Below are 12405 nucleotides of genomic sequence, written 5' to 3' on the forward strand. Positions count from 1 at the left end.
ATTCTTTGTCTTCGGCAGATGATGTGAAATCTGTTTCTATGAAACTAAATTTAGTTGTATCACTAATAAAGGTGTCATCTGGAGTTGAATGTTTGGTCATATCCAATTCGTTATGCAAGCCGGTAGCCCTTATTGACTCTCTGGTAGTAGTTTCTCCTATATCAAACGCTTCTGAATTTGTTGACAAAGGTTGTGTATCTAAATTTTTACTGGTTATATCTTGGTCTTCTGTTGTATTATACGGTTTATATGTAGCCATAGTCACATGATCAATCGGCTCTTTATTAAAAGTATCGCTAATGCCACTTGTTTCCGTGCTATAAAAAATATCGTCTATTGGTTTGGTAAATGGCTCTGTGATAGGATTATATTCAATTTTTGTGAAATTATCAGAATCTAGCGAGTAATTACGGCCAGTTATTTTTGTTTCTGTGTTTATAGTTGACGATTCAAATGATTTGGGTGATTCAGTTGATGTAGTTTTTAAAGCAGTAGACGTTACAGTAATTGACTCCACTATTCCTATTTCAGTTGCATTTTCCATGTCTTCATTGACGACATTTGTGATTACGGAAGAATCTGTGCTTTTATTTTCAACATAACCCTCTGAAAATGTTGAGCGTTTTGTCGAATCAAATTCAGTATGCGATTCAGTAGTACTTAATAAGTAAAGTGTTGTTGTTTCACTTATATCGGACGCTTCTGTATTTCGTGCCAAATATTGTGTTTGCGATGTTTGACTAGTAGTTTGTAGATCCAAAGTGGTATCATTTGACTTATACAAAACTGTAGTTAATAGATCATTCGATGTATCATCATGGGTATCGCCAAAAACGTTTCCGTCGGTGCTTGTTAGAGTGGTACCTTTTAGGCCTGAAAATGGTTCTGTTACAGAATCAATTTCTGTGTTTGTAGTCTTCGGAGAAATTGATCCGGGAGACAAATAAGTATCTGATTCAACTATTGAATGTTTTATATTTTCAATAACTGCATTAGTGGTAGCTTCAGGTAAATCATCAGTTTGTTTTGTTTCATCAACACCTTTACTGATTATTGGGGTAGTAGTATTTTCCTCTTCTGGGGTAGTAGTAGTAGTTCCTTGTGGAGATTCTGTGCTCAACATTTTATAAGACTCTGTAGAAAATGTCTTTTCCATATTCTTTGTGTAAGGGATTTCACTCGAAACGGTCCGAGGGTCAACTATATTTTCAGTAACTTCAGTTTTGTTGTCTTTTAGATGTATTTCTGTAAATTGTGTTTGAAATATCAGATCTGTTGTTACCTCGTTTTTAGTTGATGAATCAAATATGTCCGTTGGGTATTTGTGAGAAGTAGATGATTCCTTATTAGTGACCTCTAAAATAGTGGTTGCAGCTGTAGGATTTGAACTCGGACTACTTAAAGAATTATCTATACTATTTATCGTGTTATCGTCATATTGAATAGTGGTATATGCATTTGTATTTTCTATAGGCACATTGGCTGTTTCACTAGCTACACTTGTAACTGGGAATTCTGGCCTGTCCCTATGTTTGATTGTTACATTGTACATACTATTTGCGGTATCAGTGAAATTGCTTCCTAGTTGCCTCTGATTATCTGGTGTTTTTGTATTTTTATTTTCGGTAGGCATTGCTGTTGAACTTTTTGTTGTATTATTGACTGTTAATGGCTTCACCGTGCTTTCAAAATCGACAGTGCTACTACTTTCTACTAGCTGATCCGAATCTAGAGTAGATGAATAATTGCTTACCGTTTCGGTAAAAAGTACAGTCATTTCTGTAACGCTATCATCTTGTTTATTAGTTCCTAAATTAATATTATTGTCCGTGGTTACAAACTCTGTTGACGAAAAATGTTCAAAACTTTCAGGGTTATAATCAGTTTCTGTTGATTTAGTTCCAGTAGACTGTATACCACTTGTAGTTTTAATATCATTTATTGTGTTCGTATAATATGTAGTATATACGTTATCCGGCGTAGTTGTAACAGTGGAAGTTTCTGTGTATGATTCAATTTTAACACTAGACTCTCGGTATTCTACAGTAGGAATATTTGGCTCTACAGTTGTTATAATTTCCATTTCATCTGGTCGGTAAGTCGTGGTTTTAACGTCAATTGTATTAAAGTTCAATACAGTAGTTGTGTCAGTATCAGACGGGTCAGTAAATTGAACAAAGTCGGAAGACATTTTAGTAGTATCTGTATCATCAGTTTCGCCTTGGGTTCCCAGATGTATATTGTCCGTGGTTGTATCGAGGAATATTTCAGTTAGTGGGTCATTTTTAGGTGGAACATCTGTTAATAGGAACGTAACAATAAAATAGTTAGTATTGTTCAATTAGAAATCTTGTAATGTCAAAAGCTACATTTTATTTTTGAAATTCGACAGCCGATCGTTCATAATAGGAATGGTGTCTTCTAATAAAGCAATTTTTTTTGTACACAACTCGGAATATTATAAATCTGTCTCATTTTTCTGTCTTATTATTGCGCAGAAAAATGTGAGCTAAATTTGTCATTTAAATAAGAGAATGCATCTAAAAGGCAAATGTAGCTCACATTTTTCTGTTTTGGTGGTCTATTCAAATGTAGTCCATATTACTACTAATATAAAGTTGGGAACTAAGTAGGACAGCAATATGAATACACTGATTTATAAAACCAAAAAATATTGCTTTATTAGACTAGTCAATGAAATTTCCTCTTGAGGGTCGACTCAATCCCACAAGTATGTTACATGTATATAGGTAACGATGGCTATTTCGTGATATGTGTAAAATAGAAGGAAAAGCGAGAAAAGGAAGGAAAAATAGACTTCAGGTAGTCATGCGATACAGATTCAAACCCAACCACAAGAGAATATTGTAAGAGAATAGTAATGAAATGTGCCAGGTTTAAGTGATAAAACTCTAATAAGTAAAAGTAAAACAAATTTGGTGCGATTCACATTAATAGTGCTCTTAAATAGTTATAAACTATGCATAACATTTATAAATCAATCACTTAAACAGACACACTTTTAGGTCAATTTTACATTTCAGTAGAGATAATTGATAGAAAAAAACGAATGATCAAATCCTATGAAAATATAACTACCCCAAAGTCTCGAAATCCTCACTGGGTCTGCCGAGGTAATGTAGCCAGAACTTTGTGGCGTTTTATCGGACAAATGTAGGTACGTTGAAGTTATAGCAATTACCAGTTCATCTGGAGTTAGTTTTGCTATTCACATAGCTACTAAGAACAGCCGTAGACCTGCTAGCATTAGAAGTCCACGATACGTCAATTGTTTATAATGGCATGAACATAATATGGATGAAAGATGGCAGTCGTATTAATTATATTTAATTTGGTCAAAGCTAGGTAAGGCATATTTTAATAATCTTTTCGTTTTATAAATTACAGTTAGTTACATATTTAAATTAAACCTTGTTATATTTTGTAGATTGGTACTTACTTTCCATGCAGGCCCCTGAAAATGGATCGCAAGGTACTCCTGGACGACAATGTGCACAATTTGTAACTGGCCCTAGCAAATAAAAACAAGAATCACTTAGTAGGTACATGGAACATATTTTCTCCCTTAAAACATATGTATATATTATAACACTTAATAATATATTTTATATGGGAGAAAAGTGTAGTAATAAGAATAGTAATCGTGCACGAATTACCTCTAGAGCAGACGGGTTGGTGATTGGAAACGGCGCAGTGCTGGCCAGAGGCACAAGGACCGCCACGCTCGCACGGGTTAGCACAGCGCCCACCTGCACACGCCAGATTCAGCGCGCATTGCTCATCCGAAGTGCATTCTAACGCTGTGCACACCGAAATGTTAATTAATTATGATTGTTGTGTGAGCTTAAATTTTATAGGGCTGTTATTGATTATGAAAATAATCAATCAAAAATTTATATGAAACAACAATCAATGATTCTTAAAAAAATAACTTAAGTGGAAAGTAAACACTTATCAGTTTAATCAAAGCAAATAACTTTTACGTAGAATTTTAAGTAGAAAAGGTCTAACAAGTACTATTTTATTTCACATTCTAAATACTTTATTCAATAAAACTCACGGTAGTAGAATGTGAGTATTCCCTGTTTTAATAGAATATACCGAATGATATTAAAGTTCATTAACCAATGCTATTTGAGGTTACTTAATTTAAACCTTTTGAACTGAGTAATCTAATATATTATATTAAAACAGAGTTTTTAATAACAGGACGTAAGTAAGCGGTAACATTCATATATTATTGCACACTCTGTCTCGTGGCAGCTTTATGCATTATCATTTTGTAAACAAAGCTTCAAAAGCGCTACAAGGTAGGTATAAACATGCACAACCATCACCAAATGTTTAAGTGGAAGTTATTATCAATATGATAAATGTATGTCTATGTATATTTACACAAATATATTTATCGTGCTTGAAAACTACCTGATACAGAAGAAGTTCAAACTGTGGAAAAAACAATAACAAGAAACATGCTAGAAAAAGGAAAGAAATAGACAATGAGCTCGCATGAAGTCATAAAGTATAACTATCAACATTTCCTGCAATATGAAGACAAAAAAGATTATTAAGATTGGTACAAGATGCTAATAAACTAAGATTTGCTAAATAATATGGAAAATTGCAGCTCTATCAATTACCTTTAATGCAGCCATGATTTTGATCGTGTGTGAATCCTTTAGGACAAAACTTGCAAACTGGATGGTGATCTTCTACTGAACATGGAGCACCAGCGCAAGCGCCTTTACATGGGTCTCTGCATTCGAAGTCTCTGCACGCCAAGTTTTGCGGACACCCATTGTCTCGTAAACATATTGATACTGTGGTGTGACAGTCTTCGATGCACACGCATATAGCGTTGTGCTCCACTACTTCACATTGTTTTCCCTTTGGACACATGGGTTCCTTTGACGCCAAGCAGGGATTCACACACTTGGAATTACGACATGCCGCATTAGAAGGACATTGTTCGTCTCGTGTACATTCTGCATCTTCCGGTGCGCATGTTAATTCCCCTTTATCATTTAATGCAAATCCATTGCGGCAAACGCACACGGGTTCGTGATTTCTAACTTCACACTTTTGGTTTCTACGACAGTTTTGGTAGTTCAGGCATGGATTTCGGCACTGGCCAGTATCAACGTCGCATGCCAATCTAGGCGGGCAAGATTTAGTTGGAGAACATGTGAATGTAGAGTTCGGCTCTGATGAAGGCGTGCAGGCGGAATCGGGCCGACAGGCAACTCTTGGCTGCCCCACGTAACACTGTGGGCACGAGCATTGCGGCCGGTGCGCCACCGACTCGCACAGCGCATCCTCACCACACGCGCCGCGGACAGTGCAGGGGTCCACGCAATGTAAACTCAGGCAGGCCTTGTCAAGCGGACACTCCTTATCGCTCGTACATTCGATACCTAGGAAGATGTGAAAGAAGGAAGCAAAGTCGAAAGAGCGGGACCTTCAGCCGCGAAGAGGAAACTTTCTCACGAGACAGTGCATGCTTTTCGAAACTGATAGTTTATGACGAGAGATATGTATATAACGTTATATTATAATACAAGCGATATGTACATGAAGCCGAACAAAATGTTACCGACTGTTTGATAATTCAAGCACGAACGGTGAGAATGCTTCCACTAAGACAACATGTTACAGTAAGTAATTACAGGTTTTATCATCCATCCACTTTAACTAAACGTGTGTAGTCTTTCTACTTGAGTGTTAATCGTATCTCTTAAGTATAATAGTTGATATTTTCTTTCTAATCGGGGTATCTAACGATGTATTTGTACACTGTACGGAAAGAACATTTAAACAAAAATTGTTTTTAGTATTTAACATATGATGATTCCTCCACATCCTTTGACACCCAAATTTGTATATATATTACCCAAAAACCATTGTATTTACATACGTGGTGTGGGGGTGATTTTCTAAATTATTGTTTTTTATCTAAATGCTAACAAAAAAACTGCCTGCATATACCTTTTCCAGGTAAAATTAAAAAATACGTTAAATAAGTCGACTTCTCAAGTGAAATACATTAGCATACTTTAACATAATGTTTCTGATGACGAATGTCTCTATCGTGCATTTATACAAGTGATCTTCATATTTAGGTCATGTTTTAATAAAAGGCATTTACTCACTAGTATGGCATTCGATATCTGCTTGTCCTTCCGTACCAGGAATACAATGGCAAACAAACTCTGCTCCTTCTCTCAAACATTCTCCGTTGATTCCGCAACCAGTTGTGCGACAATCAATCACACTACGCTCCTGAGCACCTGTAAAATTATTTGAAACTCGTTAAAATTGGTTGGTTTTCTAATAATATTGGTTGTGTTGTGTCATAAATCAATTAGTAGTTTGTGTTTGTTTAAATATATACAAATTGTATTGACCCAATGTAAATGATAGATACTGACTTATACTTTGTCCTACTACTTTTTAAAACTGTCCAACAAGATTAGGTAGTATCATGTCAATCATCGATTTGCGCTAAGTTACTTACATTCTATATTAGGGTCACCATTAGGGTAGTTGCGTGGGCAATAACATTGAGCTTCCTTATTATGCCCAATACGACACTGCGCATTCGTGCCACAAGCTTTGTATGCGCAAGGCTCCATAGCACCACAGAAACACTGTTTTTGAGGGTCACCAGCGCAGTTCGGCGGACATGTGCATTCATAGCTACCGTCGTCGAAATCCCGACATCGAGCATTTATTCCGCAAGGATTGCGCAAACAGCTGCCGGCTGCTGGCTTGGAACATTCAAATTTAGGGTTTCCTAAATAATTTGGTGGACAAGAGCACTGTGGTGATCTGTCAATTGCGCGACAGATGGCATTGACTCCGCATGCGCCAACACATACATTTTTACATTTTCCTTCTTCCAGGCACACTTCATCACCGCCACATTCTTCGTCGTGCTGGCATTCGTAAGCATCGCACTCGCTTAATGGATCGCCTGAAAATCCGCTAGGGCAACTACACACTGCTCGGTGGTGGGTCGATAAACAAACTGCATTTCTCCCACACGATTTTTCTTGGCAAGCCGGCTGACAAAGTTTTGCGGAACACAGCATGTCGTCTCCGCAATCTCTATCACTATTACACCCAGGAATGCACGCTCCTTTAACACATATCTGTCTTTGGGGACATTTATTTTTCGGTGAGCATAAGGATCGACAACCACCGTCAACACACTTTTCTCCACATGAACAATCCAAATTATCATCGCATAGGGATATGCAATATCCGCTGTCATCACATGGACAATATCCATCACATTTCAATAGTTTTCTTTTACATTCCACTAAAGGATTACCGGTGAAATTTCTAGAGCAACTACATTGCGCTCGATGATTTAAAACATTGCATTCTGAGCATGTGCCGCATAAGCCGTTTTCCTTGCATGGATCTAAAACAGAATTATAATATAATAGAAGTGGTTTGATTATTATGGCTTAGTCGCCGGCTATTAGTCGGTGGTCGGTGTCCTAACCTAAGTATCCCCTTATTATACAGTTAGTATGGCATAGTGGCTACTTAAATTGGGACACTTAAGTGGGACGTAATTTATTAAACGAATAAAATATATTGATTTATATTAGACTAAATAAACCTTTACGAATGTGCCATACCTTTGCATTGCCCATTAAAACAGGCTTGAGAATCTTCGCAAGCGTTATCATCTCTGCAGCCTTGTTTACAAATTCTGTTTTCACATATTTGTCCATCGCTACAGGCTTCGTCACTATTACATACGACTCGGCATATTCCCCGGATGCATTTTTCGTTAGATAAACATTTGACGTCACTGAAAATTTGTTTGTTTATATTAACAAAATATAAGCAATATTTATAAACAATGTTTTATAATAATACTACTAATAATACTGTTTAACAATGTCTTAACGTGTACAATACTTAATTCATACCTTCTACAAGATGGATGACAAGTATCCCCGTAACAGCTAAATCCATCAGCACAATTCTTATTCCGATCACAAGGAGTCATTTCTCTCCTACAAACCGTTTTTGGGTCTCCAACTAGTGATGGTGGACAACTACAAACAGGGCGATGATTTTTAGTTGTACATAAAGCGTTAGACCCGCACGTAGCTGGCTCAGTACAAGGATCACTACATTGTCCCAATATGCACGCAAGATTGTTTGCGCAGTGAGAATCTGTTTTACAGCCAGTTACGCACAAGCGCCCATCACACACTTCGTCGTCAGAGCATTGCTCGTCGGAAGTACACGCGTAACGGCACACCCCGGCGTCACACCGTTCGCCCTGCAGGCACTCCGCGCCGTCAAGCGTACAAGCCGGCCGGCAACGGTCGTCCTCGCACCTCCAACCAGCAGAACAATCTGTATGCATGCGGCACTGTAGTGTGGGCGTTCGCACGCATCCAATATTGGGTGTCGGGTTTGGTATAAGACCATCTGGACACGAACAAAGTGCTTTTCTGTCCACTGCTGAACAAAGTGCATTGGGTCCGCATGGATTTATGTTACTGGCACATGGATTTTCGCAAATATTGTTTTTGCAAAATTCATCATGACCACAATCTTCATCATGCCTGCATCCGTATTGACAGGTATTTCCTAAGCATATGTGTCCTAAGAAGCAGTCATTATCCACTCTACATGTTACTGAAAAATGATACATATTAGTGAACGGGTCTTTACACGTAATAACACAATTTCCACAATAAAAACTGTAAGAACTTACATAAACAAGCTCCCTTAGAACACCGTTCATTAAGTGCACATTCTTCATCGACTTTGCATCGGGGAACGCACATTGAATCATGACACATATGTCCATTCTCACATTCCCCAGCGCCACCACATAAACGGGGAACTGAAAAAAAATCATATTTTTGCTTTATTCCTAATCAAAATGCATTAATCTATTTTGGAACCCCAACTTCTAAAAACGTGCGAAGCTTTAAAAACGGTCGTGATTTGACTAGGTACAGTTATTTGAAAATAACAATTGTCGGCATATTATTAAGAGCGCTATGACAAAAAAAGCCGATATATTCATTGGTACAATTGTACAGTTTACCTATACTAAAAGACAGAATAGACAGAATTCTAGAAGTATAAGTATTATTCTTTTATTTTCGCTGCTAAAAGGTTGTCTGGTGGAAATACCTCTTTAGAGATAAGACAATAATTATGTTACTACTCTTTACGCCATATCCTTTACATAAGTGAGCATTTTTCTTTGCATAGATGCACATATGTAGGTATGCATGGATTCTAAGCCAATAATTTGCGTGGTATACTTATGTTGTGTAAATAACTCATGTTATGTCTATACAATAACCTAACCACAAAATTAAAATTTTGAAAAAACCCCCGACCGCGACCTAGTGGACCGATTTTTATGAAACATGGCTAAGAACACTCCCGACTAACTCAGCTTTCAGACAAAAAAAACTAAATCTAAATCGGTTCATCCGTTCGGGAGCTACGGTGCCACAGACAGACACACACACAGACAGACAAACAGACAGACAGACAGACAGACAGACAGACAGACAGACAGACACGTCAAACTTATAACACCCCTTCGTTTTTGCGTCGGGGGTTAAAAAGGCCTCTTTTAAATGCGTCACAGAGACAACTACTGAACCCTACATTAACGTGGCTAACGTGGTCTGTTTTTTTTTTAAATATAAAACTCACTTCGAACACATTCTACATCTTGATTTCCAGTAAATGCATGTGGACAGCTACATTGCACCACGTGATTTTCAGAACGACAGATTGCATTCAAACCGCAGCTCTTTTCCATCTGACATGGATCTAAACATTGACCAGTAATGCATTTTTCTGATGAACCACATTCTTCATCCAAAAGACAGACAGCTGCAAAAAAAATATTTAAAATGGGTGTACTTATTGTAATATTTACATGTAGGTATTGTACAGGGTGTCCGGTGGTAGATTTCTATTTTCAAAGTCAATTGTAAAATTTAAAAAAAAAATTAGTTTTAACATTTGGCAGGAATGCATTGCTGAATATTGCGGATTGTCAACATGTCTCAGTGGTCAGAATACCACCGTTCTTATGCAATTGAAGCGTATTTTTTTTAAATTAATGATGCGTTGACGTTAGTTATTGCACGCCGACAATTTTGTTTACATTTCAATATTCGTCGTGTAAGTGACGAGGCCCATTTTCACATAAGTGGTCATGTGAACAAGCAAAATTGTCGTTACTGAGCCCCGCGATCATCTAATAACAACCCACGATCTATAGATGATTCAAAAAAATATCGCTAATAAAATCAGCAACATTTCGCAGGATATGCTGCGGCGACTGATACAAAACACAAGGCTCCGTTTCGAGGAGTGTGTACGTGTAGATGGACGATATTTAGACGATATTATTTTTAAATAACTAAAACCGCATTTGTTATTTATGTTTTTAGATATTAACAAAGTTTCTAGCTTAAGCCGTTATTTTTTATTATTTTAAGTTAAAAATAGAAATCTGCCACCGGACACCCTGTACTTTACTAAGAGTATATATATTTTCGAATAATTTAATTTAACATCATGTTTACCTTTACAAATTCCTTTATAACAGTACTTGTCATCCGAACAATCCGTTTTCCCAGTGCATGTAATTTCCCGAGGACTACATCCATTTGGAGAATTAGGATTTCCTACATAGCCTGTCTTACATTTACATTGTCCCATATGTCGAACGGCAACACATTCTGCATTTTGACCGCATTTTATGTTGTCACATGCATCTATAAAAAATAAACATTTTAGCATTTTTTTAAGGCTGAAAATTACAAGTTTGTCATTAGATCATATACCTGACACGTACCTGTACATTTGCTTATAGCTCCAGTAACAGTACAGCGCGCGGCAGCTGGGCAGTCTCTATTATATCGACATTCTTGTGCTTTACGACATCCTTCCTCGTAAGCATTGCCAACTGTTCCAGTAGGACATGTGCAAAGAGCACTGTTTCGTGAGTTCTTGCATTCAGCTCCCGTCCCACAAGTATTAGGTTCGCACCAATTAATTTCCACGCAACCTCTGTAAGGATCGCCAGTATACCCGGGTTGGCAATAACAAACACCTTTATGATTTTCAGATGAACAAACTGAATTGTCCCCGCAGTCGTTATTCATCAGACATGCTATTTTACACATGTTCTTATCACACAATTTGTCATCCGTACAGTCATTATCAATATCACATTGTTTTCTCTTACAACTTTGTCGTGGGTCTCCATAATAACCATCTTTACATGAGCAAACGGGCTTGTGAACTTGACCTAAACAGTTAGCTTGTCGTCCACATGGATGTCCGTCACATACTTTCACGCATTGCGGAATTCCATTTCTGGTTACAGAACATTTTTCATCTTCAGCACAATCATCGTCAGCCATGCATTGAACTTCCTTAGTGCAAACTCTATTTAAGCAAAATTGGAAATCTGGGCAGGTATTATTAGAATTGCAGGTTAATCGACATGTTCCTTGAATACAAAGTTGATCACTTAAACATTCTCTTGAACTTTTACATAACCCTACAACAAAAAAAAGTGTAAATAAATATGATAACATAAATAAATTAAAAAATAAAAGTTTCTCAGTTAACGTACCAACACACAGATTGTCGACACATTTAGTGCCCGAAGAACATCTGCTGTCATCTGTACAGTACTGTATTGGGACGCAGCCAAGCACTGGGTCCCCAGTATAGCCAGGTGAGCACGAACAATGTCCGATATGACTCCTGGAAAGACAATCAGCATTTCTGCCGCAAGCTCGTGGAATACTACAAGAGTTTACGCATTTATAGTTGACGCATGCTTCTTCTGACGAACATTCGGTATCTTTTGTACATTCGAATTTAGTGCATTTTTTGTAAGGATCCCCTTGGCTATTTGGCAGACATTCACAAATAGCACTATGTGATTCCACGATACACTGCGCGTTTTCACCACACGGTGACGATTTTTGACAGGGGTTGACGCATTGGTTGTTACTACACTTAGTTTTTTCCGAACAGTCGTTATTTGTAAAACAATCGCCGGGTAGTTTGCAAATGCCTTTGCTTGTGTCTAATATTGTTCCATTAATGCATCGGCATGCATAAGATCCATGTGAATTTTCACACTCTGAATTCACAGGGCAAGGATTGTTCAGACATTCGTTGATATCCTCACAGGCATTATTATTCAAATTAAAGCCTGTTGCACAAGCGCACGTTGATTTATGATTTATTATTTTACACGTGCCACCTTGACATGCAGAATCATCGCATTTATCTGAAAACAATACAAAATTCATAAAAATGATTTAAAAGGTTTTCTTTAAATAATAATTTACA

At 37.4% G+C, this 12405-nt stretch overlaps 1 protein-coding gene across 1 annotated transcript in view; it reads right to left on the reverse strand.

The window, feature by feature from the left end:
* Positions 1 to 12405, reverse strand: part of LOC125227790 — a 141226-nt gene that overhangs the window by 86336 nt on the left and 42485 nt on the right. Inside the window, 12 exon segments of the mRNA XM_048132131.1 lie at positions 3461 to 3532; positions 3678 to 3821; positions 4662 to 5435; positions 6171 to 6308; positions 6536 to 7447; positions 7671 to 7846; positions 7968 to 8688; positions 8768 to 8899; positions 9733 to 9915; positions 10617 to 10808; positions 10889 to 11599; positions 11675 to 12343. Coding sequence (XP_047988088.1) covers positions 3461 to 3532; positions 3678 to 3821; positions 4662 to 5435; positions 6171 to 6308; positions 6536 to 7447; positions 7671 to 7846; positions 7968 to 8688; positions 8768 to 8899; positions 9733 to 9915; positions 10617 to 10808; positions 10889 to 11599; positions 11675 to 12343 — 4824 coding nt within the window.

The sequence above is a fragment of the Leguminivora glycinivorella genome, chromosome 7 (assembly GCF_023078275.1).
Source record: "Leguminivora glycinivorella isolate SPB_JAAS2020 chromosome 7, LegGlyc_1.1, whole genome shotgun sequence".
Taxonomy (NCBI): Eukaryota; Metazoa; Arthropoda; class Insecta; order Lepidoptera; family Tortricidae; genus Leguminivora; species Leguminivora glycinivorella.